Source organism: Alosa alosa, chromosome 3 (genome assembly GCF_017589495.1).
Source record: "Alosa alosa isolate M-15738 ecotype Scorff River chromosome 3, AALO_Geno_1.1, whole genome shotgun sequence".
NCBI classification, from domain to species: domain Eukaryota; kingdom Metazoa; phylum Chordata; class Actinopteri; order Clupeiformes; family Clupeidae; genus Alosa; species Alosa alosa.
Window position 1 is genome coordinate 4,558,668 of NC_063191.1, and position 16,639 is coordinate 4,575,306.

Consider the following 16,639-nt stretch of genomic DNA (forward strand, 5'->3'; position numbering starts at 1 on the left):
ATCTTGGACAATGAGTGTCATCCACTCCACAGCACAATTGTTAAGCAGAAGAGCCTGATCAGCTGGAGACTTCGCTCACTGCCTTGCACAACAGACAGACTGAGGAAGTCATTCATCCCCAGGGCCATTGAACTGTTCAATGCATCACTTAAGACAGCGTTTCTCAAACTGTGGGTCGTGACCCACTACTGGGTCGCGGAGACATGCCAGGTGGGGCACGAACTGACATGAAAAACAGGAGTTTTTTTTATTTATTTTTTATCTGTAGCCTGGGCCCAGGTAGCACCCGATGCGCAATGGACGAACTGTGTTATTCACAGGGAAGCGCTCGTGTCAAGGCAGCTTAGTTAGTCCCGACCTACATGAGATTTTGAACGTTGTTATGAGAGTGGTGAATTTCATCAAAACCCGCCCTTAATAGCTGCCGTCTATTCTCCTCGCTTTTTGCGAAGAGATGGTAGCTGACCAAAAGGCTGTACTGTTTCACAGCGAGGCAAGGTGGCTTTCCCCGAGGTAAAGTGCTGTCGCTGCGGTTTGAGCTCGAAGTCGCCTCTTCTTGGAGGAAGAGCGATGTTTGAATCTGCAAGCACGCTCACTAATGAACATTTCTTGACGAAGCTGGCCTATCTTAGCTTATATATTTGATATATCTTAGCGATACATTTGAGTTAAATGTCCAGTTACAAGGCAAAGACAAGCACCTACCTCACCTAGCAAATAAGATTACTGCATTCACCAAAAAAAACTTGAGTATGGGACAGGCCTCGATGCGACAGTATTATGCCTTTGAGATTTCTGCTTGAAATCGCTGAAACGCCTGATTGGGAGGCACTCTTGTGATCCCATGTATTAAACAGTAGGCCTACATCACATCCCTGCAAAGTTTATTTCAAAAATATTTCCCAACCAGCAGTGCTCAGTATGACTGGATTATGGATCCATTTAATGCAGCATGTTGGCATTTCATTGACTATATTGTACAATGCTGTATAATGGCCTATGCTTCCTAATATGTTGCTGGAAAATAGAAATATGTGTGTTATGTATTTATTTATTATTATATCTGCAGCACCAGCTGATTTTAACTCTGTTGTCATTATTTCAATACATTTGACAATTTTAAGCTTGACCTACCACTTTCTTAGAGCGATGAGGGACAGGTGGGGCTCGAGAATGCCCCCTCAAAGTGGGGAATGAAAGAAAAAGTTTGAGAACCACTGATCGAAGTTTGTTAACTACCACAGTCACGAAGTTGGGTCAGCGATAGTCTGTCATTTTTAAAAAGTGGGTCCCCAGAAAAAAAGTTTGAGAAACACTGACTTAAGGGAAGAGGAGAAATAGACTTCTCCGCATAGTCTGTCTGCCTCTTCACCACGTCCATGTCTTGAACTGTCTGTCCACTAGCCACTTTACCATTGTCTTCTGCCTCACTGTTTGCATGCTATATTAGTACATATGCACAACCCCTCCCTCCATGCCACAGACAAACTGTGACCACACTTATACCTTTTCTTAATATAGTTATTTATATATAGATATATAGACTTTATTCTTGCACTGTTGCACTGTTTGACTTACTCATTTGCACCATCACCATGACACTCATTCACAAAAGAGCACCTTTACCTTACCTTATGCACAGAGGACCACAGGCTCAGTCCCTGCTTCAGTCATTGCAAGCGCACCTGATTGATTAATCACCCACTATGTGGATAATGTTTTTTAGAATTGATTTAGATTATTTAGTATAGTTTTATATGTGTATAGGTGGTTAGCACCTACAAGTATCTGGGTCTCCACCTTGACAATAAACTATTTAGTTTTATTTAGTATAATTTGTATTTTAGTATATTTAGTATATTCTTATATATCTTCTACAGTCCTTATTGGTTAGTTGTGTTTTTTATATTATATACTTTTAATTACTTTTTCTGCTGTTAGTGAATGTGTGTGTGTATGTTGTCTGTATGCTACTGTGACCTTGAATTTCCCCTAGGGATCAATAAAGTATCTATCTATCTACAAAACTTTGATAAGCGTGAACCAGAAATACATCATGAGCTAAATGTATGATCTGCTTGGTGAAGTTCCACAGAGGTTCCCTCTTGGCACTGCTGGGCATGACTCCGTGAGATTGAAATGATGAGCTTTACAATGCCATGGTGTGAGGCCTGATGCTGCTGAACAGAGGCAGTTTATTCACACGTGTGCAGCACTCATCAAAGGAAAAGGGTCCACAGCATTCTGTATAGTATTACAGTTTTTTCTGATTGCTTAAGCACATTTTTTGTAACTATGGCTTTTTTTGCAAAACTCTACACACAAATGGCAAAACCTCTCACCCAATCAGCAAAACATTGTAGTTCTCTTGCAAAAGCTAACACACCTTGCTTAACTCTTCACACCTTTGTAGAAATGGTGTTTTCGTATCTAACAGTAAACACAAGCCATCACAATAGTAAGCACACAATGTGCCAACACACTGATTAGAGGGAGAGCAGATAGCTAAGAAACGTTCAGAAAAAGTCCTGTTGGCAAATTTGAGGAAAAGTCGGTAATGGGGCTATTTCACACAATTTGAGGGTGTTGAATTCAAATATTTTGTTTACCAAGCTCAATTTTGAGTTTTAAGCTTGCTAATTAGCATAATTTGCACAATTCACATACTTTTTGGTTTTGCCATCAGATATCATAGGAATTGCAAAAAATAAGGCATTATATACTCAATATACTCTTTATGTAATAGATATGTTGTAGGACAGGACAAGAATTACCCAAATGACCCTCAAGTAGCAAGTGAAAATAAGCTAAAATTAAAATATAAATAATAATAATAAATAATAGCTAAAATTCAGTATGATGTTTAGAAGCAAAATAGATTCCTTGATAATAAATTGATAGAATAGTAGGTGACTGCTCATTTTTCTGTAGAAAGTGTCACTAACTATTATGAACAGTTGTCAGTCTTAACAGAGGATTTACACTGTATTTTTCTTTTACTGTAAAGGCGACTGTGCTTGCCTAGTTAAAACATCTCACTCACTCTTTCCTTTCATTAAAATTCCAGCCATGCAAAGAAATGGAAGAGTGTGCCGGTTTGAGGGTTGCTGAAGAGTGCTATGGAGATTGCATTATTTGCAAAAAAATTAGACAAGATATCCTTTATAGTGCAACAAAATCGGTCAATGTGGTCAATGTGGAGGTGGTTAGCACCTACAAGTATCTGGGTCTCCACCTTGACAATAAACTGGACTGGTCAGCCAACACTGATGCACTCTACAAGAAAGGGCAGAGCAGGCTGTACTTCCTGAGGAGGCTGCGGTCCTTCAATGTGTGCAGTAAGCTCCTCAGGATGTTCTACCAGTCTGTTGTTGCCAGCGTCCTCTTCTATGCAGTAGTATGCTGGGGTGGAAGCTTGGCCTGGAAGAAGGATGTGGGGCGAATTGACAGGCTGGTAAGGAAAGCTGGCTCTGTAGTGGGAGCTGAACTGGAGTGTATCACTTCACTATCTGACAAAAGGACCCTGAACAAACTGATCAACATCTTGGACAATGAGTGTCACCCACTCCACAGCACTATTGTTAAACAGAAGAGCCTGATCAGCTGGAGACTTCGCTCACTGCCTTGCACAACTGACAGACTGAGAAAGTCGTTTGTCCCCAGGGCCATTGAACTGTTCAATGCCTCACTTAAGGGAAGAGGAGAGATAGACTTCTCTGAATAGTCTGTCTGCCTCTTCATCCCTCCATGTTTGGTACTGTCTGTCCACTAGCCACTTGTACCACTGTCTTTATGCCTCACTGTTTGCGCAGTTATATTAGCACATTAGCACACATATGCATAACCCCCCTCCATGCCACAGCTTGAACTGTGGCCACACTTATACATTTTCTTAAATAGTTAAATATATAGATATATAGACTTTACTTTTACTTTATTTTCTGCATTGTTGCACTGTTGACTTTACTCGTTTGCACTATCACCATTGCACTACCACCATGACACTTATTCACACAGAGCACCTTAGAGCACCTTACCATACCTTACTATGCACAGAGAATCACAGGCTCAGTCCCTGCCTCAGTCATTGCAAAGCCTCTGATTTATTAATCACCACTATGTGGATACTGTTTTAGAATTGATTTAGATTAAGTGTTAGTATAATTTGTAATTTTGTTATTTGTATTTTAGTATATTTTTACATATTGTATTAAGTGTTTGTATAATTTGTATTTTAGTATATTTAGCATATTCTTTATCTTCTACTGTCCTTACTGCTTAGTTGTGTTTTTATATCATATACTTTAATTACTCTTCTGCTGTTAAAGAATGTGTTTGTGTTGTATGTATGCTGCTGAGACCTTGAATTTCCCCTGGGGATCAATAAAGTATCTATCTATCTATCTATCTATCTAAAAAGAAACATTCTCCAGTGCATCATTACTGCATATGATGCTGAAAGGGAAGTGGACCTAGGACAAACCCTCAGCTATGAACTGATTAATGTCCCTGTACTGTAGCTATTGCAGATAGCGATGGTTATTTGTGAAGTGGAAATAAGTCCTTACTCACAGGGCCGGCCCGAGGCATAAGCGAACTAAGCGGCTGCTTGGGGCCCCTAATCGAAGTTTCTTTTTTTTTTTTTTTACATAATAAATAACGAAACAATTGTGACATCAATGAATTAATAAATGAAACAATTAATAATTCAAAACAAGAAAATTCTGATTTCATGATCAATATGCCTGCCTAGCTCTACTGTGTCTGCCAGCCTTTGAGTCACGCAGCGATAAACTAGACACCTCGGTGCATAGACAATCGTAGCAGACACTGCATCAAGTTCAAAAAATCGAAGAGACGGTAATGTTAAGAAAAGTCACAAAAAGGACGATCCCTCTGGTGCTGAAAACAGAAAGAAGAAAATGACAGAGGAGGAGAAAAACGAGCAAGATACAGGTATGTTTGCATGATTATTTACAGCATGTTTTGTGCTTGAGGTAGCTAGCTAGCTGTCATGATCTAATATAAGCCATCACCAGAGCTAAATCCCCGCCATCAACAGAGAAATGTCTCCCATTAATATACATTTATCTAGGTGTATTTTAGATGTCAAGGATATTGGGATTGTTTTGGATGTTCAATCAAGCATGTACCCTAGCCATAGGTGGGCTTATGTTGTAAATTAAAGTTAGCTAGCTGACTGAAGTGGACATTAGCACTACAGTAGCTACATGAAAACGTAGCTGAAGGCAAATTTACCACAGAGGGATTGTTTCTGATTTCGCACCTGAAAGTGTTGATAGTTTATTACTGTTCTATAATATGTGACATAGTGGTAAGTCTGATAGCAACAGGCTAAGCCCAGGCTCCCAGTCCCAACCCACTGACTAGCCGACTCTGGGCATCGGGTAACGCTCCATCTTCATAGGCAAAGATGGAACAGTATGTGCGCTCTGCTCTAAGATCTTTGGAGAGAGATGGTAGTGTTTGAGAAAATATACCATGTTGGGTGGGGAGACTTCTGTGATGGAAATAAAATTACATTTGATTAAGATAGTGGCAAGTGATGTAGCGGTGCTACCCTAATATTTAGGCTGCAGTAGATCACCATGTTAAACGTTCACCACTGCAATTAAGTATACTTTTGATTATGCCTCATTTGCCATCAGAATATGAATTGTTACATGTGGAATTGCTTGTTGATGAGTGTAAGTAATGATAGCAAAATAAACTCATTCTGCTCGATCAACTATGCACTTATGCAATATATTTTTTTTTTCAGAGACACTGTTGAAGTACTTTGGAGCACATCTCTACAACTACCTAACTCTACCTCATCAAGTGTCTGCCTCCATGGCTGATATGACACAGAAGGTGAGGTTTTCTTGATGGCAAATGGTTACATAGCCTGTTAATATGACATGACACATTTAACATAGTTTTTGTTTTATTTATTTATGTATTTATTTAATCATTGCAGGGACATTTTATTTTTGATTATTAATGTTTGTCTATTTTGTTTTTTTTTAGTTGAAGATTGCTCATTTAATGCACATTTGCGGATTTGTTCTGCAAATCTGTTGAAAAAACAGGTCATTAAACGGATGTACTTGTTTACAACAAATACAAATGCTGTTGTATTTTTATTATTTGTCAATTCAACTTCAGTAAACCACCCTTAGTGCTTCACTTTGAATATGAATGTTTCAAATAAATCTGTGATTTTAGTACCCTCTAAGATTAAAAGGTGACAGGGTTGGTGTAAATAACAACTAATACATTGGTTTACCAAGCACATGAGGCCAGAAGTCTACAGCGGAGCCCCAAAACATTTTTGGCATGTGAGCATGGATGGATTACTGAATGAGCCTACCGAGTCCTTATGCATGCATCTGTGTCCAGGGGGACAGTAGTTCATAATCAGTCACTGTATTAATACATAACCTCACTGTATTAATTTATAATATGACATTATAGTGTGAAGTTGTCAATTATCGCCAAGCACAGGTGACTCCGCGTTGTGGGAGGGGGCCCCCAAATCTAGTTATGTCTTTAGGACACCCATCTGACTGCAGCACATTTAAGAAGTATGCAGGAAAGTTTGTAAGAAACCTTTGTATTGTTATTTGGTATTTGTTATGTGGTAGCATGATGTTGACTATCAAAGAAATAGACCTAATGTAGGAATGCACACAGATATTGCAACAGATACCCTCAGGCCAATCCAAACTTTTCTCATCTGTTGTTCCTCGTTGGTGGAACGCACTGCCAGTTCCTACAAGGGCAGGATCATCCCTCCATTTTCAAAAAACTCCTGAAGACCCAGCTCTTTAGAGAACATCTCCTCTCATAGCACCACTTACAACAAGTTTTGCTGATGCTAGCACTTACCACCCATCTTGAACTGACACTCAACTGTTTAAAAACAGCACTCACTGATGCACTTATTCTTACTGTACTCTACCATTTTTAAATTGTCCTAAAATTGTTGAGAGAATTGCTTTAAAACTTAATGTTGTTAGTCACTTTGGTTAAAAATGCGTCAGCCAAATGTAATGTAATGTAATGTAATCTAATAATGGTGTAGGCCTATCTGATTAAGACCCACAGAGTGGTTGAAACGTACTTATTAAATTACACTGGGAGCAAAGAAGCCTATCTTCACTTTTTTCCCTTTGCAACTGTCAAAGAAATCCAATAAACACAGGAAGGCCTAGGGTATCCTACATCAGATGGCCTAAAGACTAGGCTCTTCTGCATAGCATTAAGTGATTTGCATGCAGTAATTTGAACACTGACCTTGATCTAGCCTACTTTGGCTATTTAAAGGTAATTTATTGCCAAAACATCACACAATATAAATGAGCTATAACAAACAATAAAGGACTTAATCACACACAATTATGTAGGAAGTTTAGAAGTTTAAAACCCAGAATTGACCAAAGGGGCACCAAATTCAACACAAATGACTCAATACACTTGGAGGAGGCCTGCGTCCTTTCTTTTCCAGATATTTTAGGATTTGGAGATCGTTTCAGTATCGAGTATCAATATATTTATGGCAGGTATTGTATCAAAGTCATAATTTTGGTATCGTGATAACACTATGCCAGAGCTACTCTGTTTTCTAGATGTCGAGGATCGCAGGCCATCTACCACCAACAAGTGATGCTGCTCAATGGCATATTAGAAAAGCACATTATCAAGCTCTAGTATGGAGGCAAGTACACATACCAAATCCAGTGTTACTAGAAGTAAAATGTTTTTTACTTGACGGTTGTTGCTGACGGTAGATGCAGTTCTGCATTATTATTCCTATCTACATTCATATGTACTGTAGGAGATATTCTGAGTTGAAGGTTATCTGTGCAATTTGTTATTGTGATGAAATGCATTAAACACCACGAGTGACTCACCATGTTAGCAATAAAAATATGGTTGAGTTTTGATTAGAATTTCCGAATTTATTACATGTTAACTGTAATCATGTTCCCATTAAATATGTTAACAAACTATAGTATGGCTTCTTTAATGCTCAAACATGTATTTAGAGAACACTTTTATTTGGTTTTAGTGATTACTTTTGAAATCAACCCAATTTAGGGAAAAATAAGCAAAAATAATCGCTATTTTATGTTAAAATGCTGATTATGCGGCTTAGAACTCAGAATTAAGCTTGGTAAACAAAATATTCAGAATCAGCACCCTCAAATTAGGAAGGGTGAGTAAGAAGGGTGGTTTACCAACTTTTCCTCGAATTTGCCGTCAGAAGTTCTCTTCTGTGAAGCTGCTCTTCCTCTAGATGGTATGAATAAAAAACACATCTGGCTTTTGCTTTCTCTGTGCACAAGGTAGATTATGTCAGTTTGAGGTCATACTTTTGTCATAGTTTTGTAAACATACAGGGATCCCAACTTCAAGTATTACTGTTTATTTACACACATCAAAACAAACACAAGTGTGTTTTTTCAAGTCAAAACACAAAATAGCATTTCTGTCAGGTCCATTAAGTCAAGAACAACACAGGCAATACAATTCTTTAGGAAATTTTATTGAATATATTACAAATTAAATTTGGCGGTATGGCTCTGTTCAGAGGGGTCCCCAGACCTTTCATGAACACCATGAAAGAGCAGTGAGCCTGGGGACAGCAGCAGCATTAGGGGCGCTCACACAGTTTAACACTGAGCGAGCTAACTATTCCCCCCAAACAGACCATACCTGGCAATCCTCTTGTGACCTATCAACACAAGATGATGGAATTAAGTAGCCTTTAAGCACAGGGGAGCAGGTCAGGAAACAGAGCAGGGAGCAGAGCATATAGGTCAGGAAACAGAGCAGGGAGCAGAGCACATAGGTCAGGAAACAGAGCAGGGAGCAGAGCACATAGGGCAAGAAGCAGATCAGGGAGCAGAGCTCATAGCTTTCTGAGCGTTGAGAATGGCGCGAACGTCAGGACAAAGGTAACGTTCATATGCAGTAGACGTCCATCGGCCCATGGCTTTTAGGGTTGAAACAGGAGCAGATGCAGCCGTGAGTTCATGCCCCTATCTTGCCAGAGAATGGGCTGTATAGCGGTCTGGAGGCAGTCCACAGAATTGGCAGAGGAGGTGTAGATGAGATGCAAACCAGGCTCTGGGCATTGGTTTCCCCTCCTGAGCGACAAACAGCGGCTCCTGCGGACCAGCACGAGGACGGCTCCTCAAGTAGGTCAGCATGGATGATAGAGGACAAAAGACAGTATTAGACTCTGATATATAAACAACTACACCTTCACTATTTCTATCTGATTTGGAGTGTTTGAGAAACAAGGTGAAATGGTGATCATTAATCGAAACATCAGAAATGGTGAGATCGTGATTTGGGTCAAAGAAACCTGCGTGAAGAAGAGATTTCGCCACCCCTTAGGAACCCAAAGAAAGCTGTGAGAATGACTGTCTCTAACATTTGATCTGTGTAAGGCCCAAAACACCCTTCCCTCAAGCGTGATATAATTGTATTAACTAAAGGTAATGTGAAAAGGAAGGCGTTTATCATTGCCTCCTCGAGGTGACTCCTTTTGAGGCGTTCAGCAGGAGGCGTATGGATGGGTTTTCCAGAATGCTGGTAACGGATGGATCCAGGCAGCGTAGATGGAATTGGATGCCAGCGACAGTACTTTTGATGGAAGAAGGCTGCATTTTTCGAGACTCAAAGCAATGGACTATAAATGCACTAACACAGGATATATTCACAGGCAGGCGGCTACAGATAAAGTAGCACAAAATGTGGTGAAATAAGACCAAGCTGAGAAGCTGAGTCGCGGCTTTTAATGTAGATTTAGACAGACCTCCACGCATGTACTGCGAAAGCAGCAACATTAAAGATTGCAGCGGATCATTTAATCTAAAATGGTTTGGCTGAGCAGGGGGCATTCCAGGCTTGACTAGGCTGCTTCTGGACACAGGCGATGGAATTTCTGTAATTTAAATCGAGAGAGGGTATCGGCCCACTTGATTATTTAAACCAGTGATATGAGCTGCGCGAAAGGTATAATTGCCCAAAATTGACAGCCATGTAAGACGTCTCATGAATCTATTAATGATTGGAATAGATGGCGCATCTTGTTAATGATGTTAACAGTTGCCTCGTTATCAGAAAACAGAATTTGTTTCCCTAGCCCAATGTTTACCCCAGAGAATGCAAGCTACAACAATAGGATACAACTCTAGTAGGGCTGTTGAGGATTCATTGGCAGGCAAGTTGACTGCGGCCAAGCGCTTGCAAACCATTCGTTATTGAAGAATGGTTTGCAAACCCTACGGAGGGCGCAGCATCCGTTACACAGATTGAGCACTGGAGACGATTCCAGAAAATCATTATGAAAAAATGAAATGCCATTCCAATTATCCAAGAGCAAAGACCAACATTTTAGCTCTGATCTACATCCTGTGTCTAAAGAAACAACGTCATTGAGATCTTTAACTGATTTGGATAAGTCAAGAAGCCTGGGTATGAATGACCTGCCTTGAGGAATAACTCTCATCGCGAAATTAAGATGGCCTAGAAGAGAGAGCAGTTCCCTTTTGGAGAATGACTTTGAATCTTGAGCTGCATGCATAACCTGTCTTATGCGGGATAATTTCTCGAGGGGAAGCGAGGCTTGCATTAGGTCGGAATTCAGGGTGATGCCCAGAAACTCTAGAACCTTAATTGGGACCTAGGGTCTTTTCCTCTGAGAGAGGAACACCCAAATCCGAAAAAGTTAAGCTTGAGTGCGAGATGGAAAAATCTGACTTGGCTGATGGGAAGTCTACCAGAAGAAAATCATCTGAAAAGATGAAGTCTCGAACGGTAATTTGTCGTTGAGGAGAATCCAGCACAAGGCTTCGGATAAGGTATCGAAAATTTTTGGACTACTACAACAGCCAAAAGTGAGTCTAACCGAGAAATAGGTTTTGCCTCTCCATTTAACGCCAAACAGATGCCACTGAGAAGGATGCAATGGCATCACTTTATATCCATTAGCAAGCCAAGCTCCTCGTCCTGCCTTTTTGATGAACTTGATAGCATGGCATAAACGGTTGCTACAGAATAGGAGAAAGGGGCTAAAGGAATGAGGCTATTGATGCTATCAGCTGAATTGTTATGGGGGAGCCGAAAGGTCAATGATCAATCGTTTTTTACCTGAACATTTCCGAGTGGCGATCCCTATGGGGTTTATCCTACAAACTGGGAAAGGAGATTCCTACGGTCCGATCATAAAACCTTTTTTGACTTCCTTCTCCAACAGGGCATCCACTATCTCAGGCTCCTTTGACGCAGACAACAGGTTTTACAGCTGAATGACACGGCAGGAAATGCAACAGACCAGCAAAGAAACCTTGAACAAGACCAGTCAATAAATAATGCCACGAAACAGCGGTTAGGATGCTTTTCAATGCCCGACCCAGCTTAGGGACGTTGACAGGCGTTGATGGTTTTATTTCTTTCGCTCTTTCATGAAGCGAGTTCTCCTCGGACACACCGACTTGGGGTGGGCATCCCTGCAGTAGCTACAGGCGTGAAGATATTTACAGTTATACAGTGGGTCCCAGTTAGAAATTGACACTTCATTCACGATCATGGTGAATGGTGAAATGTAAAGTACAACTGCAGCGGCAGGGGCAGCATAGTCCGCTAATGGAGTTCCACGGTCGAACCAGGCGGCGATTAACAGCAAGGGCTGTGATTGGCCGAGTTTTCAGTCGCGTTTCTCTGTGTTTTAGCAGCCCCTGCAACATGCTAGTCCACTGTAGCCTAAGCCTTGTACATAATGTTAAACATAGTTTTGGATTCAGTGGCAAGATTTCTTGATTGTACAGTGTCTGTCTCTCAGTAATGTTTTAAAATGAAGCTTCGTCAGCTGGCAGTAGGCTACTTTGTCGGTAGTCATGAGAAGTTAAACTTGCTAACAGAACATAAATATGCTGCCCAGAAACCTTGTGAATAGTTCTGATTTTTTTTACTACACTAACGAGGTTGAAATATAGACTTTGCCTACAGCATCTCCTTAACAGTAATGTTAACAAAATGACAGCATTCATATGACAAAAGAAAAAGCGAATTCGGTCACTCAAGACTGTGCCACAGCAACCAGTGTAGGCTACAGTCCTACCCAATAGGCCTACTTCGAAGCAGATAGCGTTGTCTGACCGGTCGAGTGGGTTAATGCAGTGTTTCTCAAACTTTTTTTCAGATGGAGGACCACTTAACCAATAAAAATGCATGGACCACCTAGCTAAAAAAATAGATTAGACCTACTTCAACAGTATATCAGCACAATAGGCCTACTCACTGAACCACCTTGCTTATTGTATTTTCACTTTGCTTATTGTGTCAGAGGATTCATATGATTTAAACTGGCATATCTTACATAGACAGTGTTGCAGAACTGTTTGGATTTACATACAAGTTGGTTCAATATTGCAAACAACTCATCTATATCATATTTTACCTGCTTTCATGGAACACTTGGGATAACTACGGACCACCAGTGGTCCCGGACCACACTTTGAGAAACACTGGGTTAATGCACGTATTTCCAGAACAGGTCTGCAACTTTCAGGCAGTTCTGAGTTCGAATCTAGGCAGGAGCAGAGCCATATAAAGGCCTAGGGCGTATTGTTATCATTTTTGCAAGGTGTTGCTCCTGGCAATACTTGTTTATAAGGCGTTTGGTGATTAATTGATAGCTGTTTTGGGACACGTTAAGCGTTCTTTATAATGGCGCGTTCGGGAGTAAAAGCGACTGTTCACAGCTGTTACAACTGTAGGCTACAATGATTGCAATACAAAAATATCGCGGCGTGTTAGTTTAGTTAGTTTTGTGATGTTTTGCACTTTTGCCTCATGTGTTTTCAGGTTTGAGGGCTTTTTGGCAAGATTGACCTTGGTTAGACTCTGCATATGTTATTTCTCCGTATGGAAAATAAAGTAAATTTTCGACACACGTCTGTTATTAGTTCAATTGCTTTGACTAACGTTTCGATGTTAGTTAGTCAAAAACATCGACACATCGAAATGTTAGTCAAAGTTTAATAATGTTCTGCACCTTTACTAAAGAATAAAGAAAATTAAGAAGACATCTGAGCTGCACCGCGTCTCTCCTCTCTAAAATATCTGTCCTGGCCTGGTTGCAACGGATTGTGGGCCAAACGACAGAAGCGCGGAGAACCCTCCTTTGTCTACCAAAAAGTGTTACTTTGTGCCCAGCTCCCCACTGCTTGTGAAAGAAGGGGATGGGGAGGGGGCTTAACGTGAAAAAGCTTAATGTCACAAAAACGGCAAACGAGTCGTTTTAGGGTACAGGCCTTCATAATGGTAGGCTACAGGAAGTGGGGGGAGGGTATGGGATGACCAGAGCCGTCATCTATCGTCTTTCCAGGCACACAGCTCATTATATAGCCTATCGACTGCCTTAACAGATAGGCTTTGCTCTTGGTTTGGCCTTACAGCGAACTCAATGCTATTGTTGCTTGCAGTTTGTTAAATAAAGCGATGCAGATTACATTATTTATTTCTGATTAATTCGTCTTTTGATGTATTTTGCAACATTTGCTTGTTAGGCTGGGTTACTGTCAATGTCCTGTACAGGTCAATGTTCAACAATTGCTGGTGTAGGCCTAGGCTATTAATCAATTAGGGACTGTTTGTTATTTATTTATTTAAGGGGCTACCGGAGGAGTTTTGGGAGCGTTAGTCAAAAAGACGCGTGACCCTCCCTCGCCAGCAAGAATTTTTCTATGACCCTCCAAAGTGATTGAGAAAAAGCGCGACCCTCCCCAGTCCCAACAATTTATTGATGCCTTAGGCTACTGGGTCAATTTGGGAGCTTGCATGCTCGACTCCTTCCTTTTGAAATGCCTTGAAAGGCTGTCGTTTGCACAATTTCACAAATAATCACGGGACCGAAACAAACCTGTCAACTTTTCCCGGTTTATCAAGCATATTTTAACTTTTTCCTCGCTGTCTTAGGAGGAGCTGCAGGGCCGTCGCAAGGGATGCGAGGCCCCAGTCATGAACTTGACAGATGCAAGGCCCTTTTCACTTACGTGCATGAAATCATGCGATAGCTTACTTTACACATAGCCAAGGCTACCGTCGGTGTATTTTAATAGTAGCCTAGTCTAATAAGCTACACCAGCTTGCCTTTAAGAGGGGAAATTCAATTGTATAGCCTATAACATTAGCTGAGTCACATATTTTGCCATATGGTGTTTATCATAGGCTACATCACAAAACCAAATAGTGTAACAAAGGCGAACACTTTAACAGGGGGAATTAATTGGGCATGAATCATTGTGCTGAACGGTATTTGTCAATGAGCAGAAACACACACGACATTCAAACTATTGATAAGATGTACTGGTCTGTATATATAGGCTAACATTGGACAAATAAATGACACTGACTCGCCATATCCTGACTCAGGAAAAAAAAAACATTTTCTTGCTTTGCCGCAAACTCAGCAATGAAATCATAGGCCAGTTTGCAGGTAGCCTAACGTCTTTTTCATAGAAGGGAGAGCCCAGTCTCTCCTGTGACATGGAGGTGCGCCAAATAGTTTTAATAGCCTGTTCAACTTCGAAAAGCTTCGTTCACCCGATGCCAGTCACTGATCGCAATTTCAAAGTTCGGGAAGCTTCATCTTTTTAAGTTTTAAGTGCAGTGGCCCCTATCTGCCCCCTTTGGAATTATATCTCGAGCCTATTATAAGGTCCAGTGCGTTATGTCCTGGGATTCGGATGTGCTCAAAAAGAAAAGAAAAACACTTTTTATAGATGGTTATGAGGAGCAATGTGAGAGAGAAATTTGATGATCATTGATCGTTGTTTTGGGGCGTTAAGCCTTTTTTCATAGGCCAGTGAAGGAGATTGAAGAATGACCTTTTTTTTTATATACGAAAATATTTCTTAACTACAAAACTCAGTGTCATTCAGACTCAACCCTCTTGTTGTTTTATTATCTTTTCGTTGTCGTTTGAACGTTGGCAAGCAGGCATGTTCATGCGGTTGCAATTTAAGTGAAATTTCTACAGTAGGCCTACAACATGCTGTTAGGGCTGGGCTACTGTCAATGTACTTGTACAGGTAAATGTTCAACAATTGCTGGTGTACAGGTTATATAATCAATTAGCTAAATCATTTGTCCAGCTGTTTAAACATTTTTTCGCCTATAAGTTTTAATAGTTTTAGGAATTGTGCTATAAGAATCACAGTTGTGTTTAAGCATTCAGAAAAAACTGTAACAGGAAGGTGTTTATTCCAAAAAGTATTTTTCACAAGGCAAGGCAATTTGATTTATATAGCATATTTCATGCACAGGGGTCATGTGATTTACATAAACAAGAGCAAAGAGTACATAAAAGCATAAAAGTTTTGTCATATCTCCGGTTAGCATGTTATTTAGGTATAGAACAGCTAAACCAAAACGTGTCAGACAGTTTCTCAGCATGTTATTAATACTGTGACAAAACCTCTGTCCACCTTTGATTTTCTATGGACAAAAAACATCATTCCATTTCAATGAAGCTCACACAGATTTTCACGTTTTGATTTAGTTTTACGTCTGATTTAGTTATTTCTTTCATGTGACTGATGTGGCAATAGTGGATAGTGGCAACCTTAATTCTTTCTTCCCTTTTACCAAATATGATTACTCATACTTTTTTCTTTGTTCAGCTCAAGACAATTTTGAGACATCCAGTTTTTGATGTTGTCAATACACTGACAAAGAGATTCAAGGGGACCATAGTCATTAGGTAACAGAGCTAAGAAAAGTTGGGTGTTGTTGGCATTGGTATTAAATGATACAGTCACCCAATGATGATTGATCGCAGTGAAAACATTTGTTGAATATTGTGGTTATCCCCCCTCCTATTTTATTTGTTCTGCAAGCACCTAGAAAACTGAAATTTAGGGGAGCTGATTTGATGAGGGTAGTAGCACTGTTTGTTTGATCTGAACATGTCTCACTTAAAAGTAGAAATTTGAGGTAGTGTGTGCAGATAAGATCATTGATTAAAATTATTTTTTTGAAAAGAGATCTTAAATCCAGAAGAGCTAGTTTTACTCTAACTGCAGCGGAGGAGAACATTAAACTTATTCCTAAAACATTGGCTACCCGACGGTAAGAAAATCGTAAAGCCCTCAACTGAATTAAGAAAACATTAAGAAAACAATAACAAAGATGCATTCTAAGAACATGGATGTGTGAGGTTGGATTGCTTGTTTAAATAATAATAATATGATTACAGATTCAACAAACAACACAACAATAGAACAACACAGATTGGTTTAGTTAATTATGCACATATTAAAATATTCACCATAACTTGTAGCCTATATTCAATATATATTCATTGTCGTATAAAATATATTTACTAACTTCTCTGTTAAGTTTATACAAGATTAGCAGACACACAATAAGCAGACACACAATAATTATAGACTCATCCACCATTGTTTTGGTGTTCCAACATGTCCTCAAATATGTCACATAATCTTTCCCCATTTCTTACTCAGTAAGACAAAACCTCAGACTCAGATTTCTGTTAGACAGCACACAGAGTACATTATAATGAGATCATACCAGCCCCATCACATGGGCAGAGGCTAAA

General features: G+C 40.0%; 1 protein-coding gene across 1 annotated transcript in view; it reads right to left on the reverse strand.

The window, feature by feature from the left end:
- Positions 1 to 9,004: 9,004 nt before the first annotated feature.
- The window catches only part of LOC125292260, a 37,174-nt gene continuing 29,539 nt past the window's right edge, over positions 9,005 to 16,639 (reverse strand). The window contains exon 10 of the mRNA XM_048239475.1: positions 9,005 to 9,201. Within this exon, the coding sequence (XP_048095432.1) occupies positions 9,005 to 9,201 (197 nt within the window). The remainder of the gene's footprint in view (positions 9,202 to 16,639) is intronic.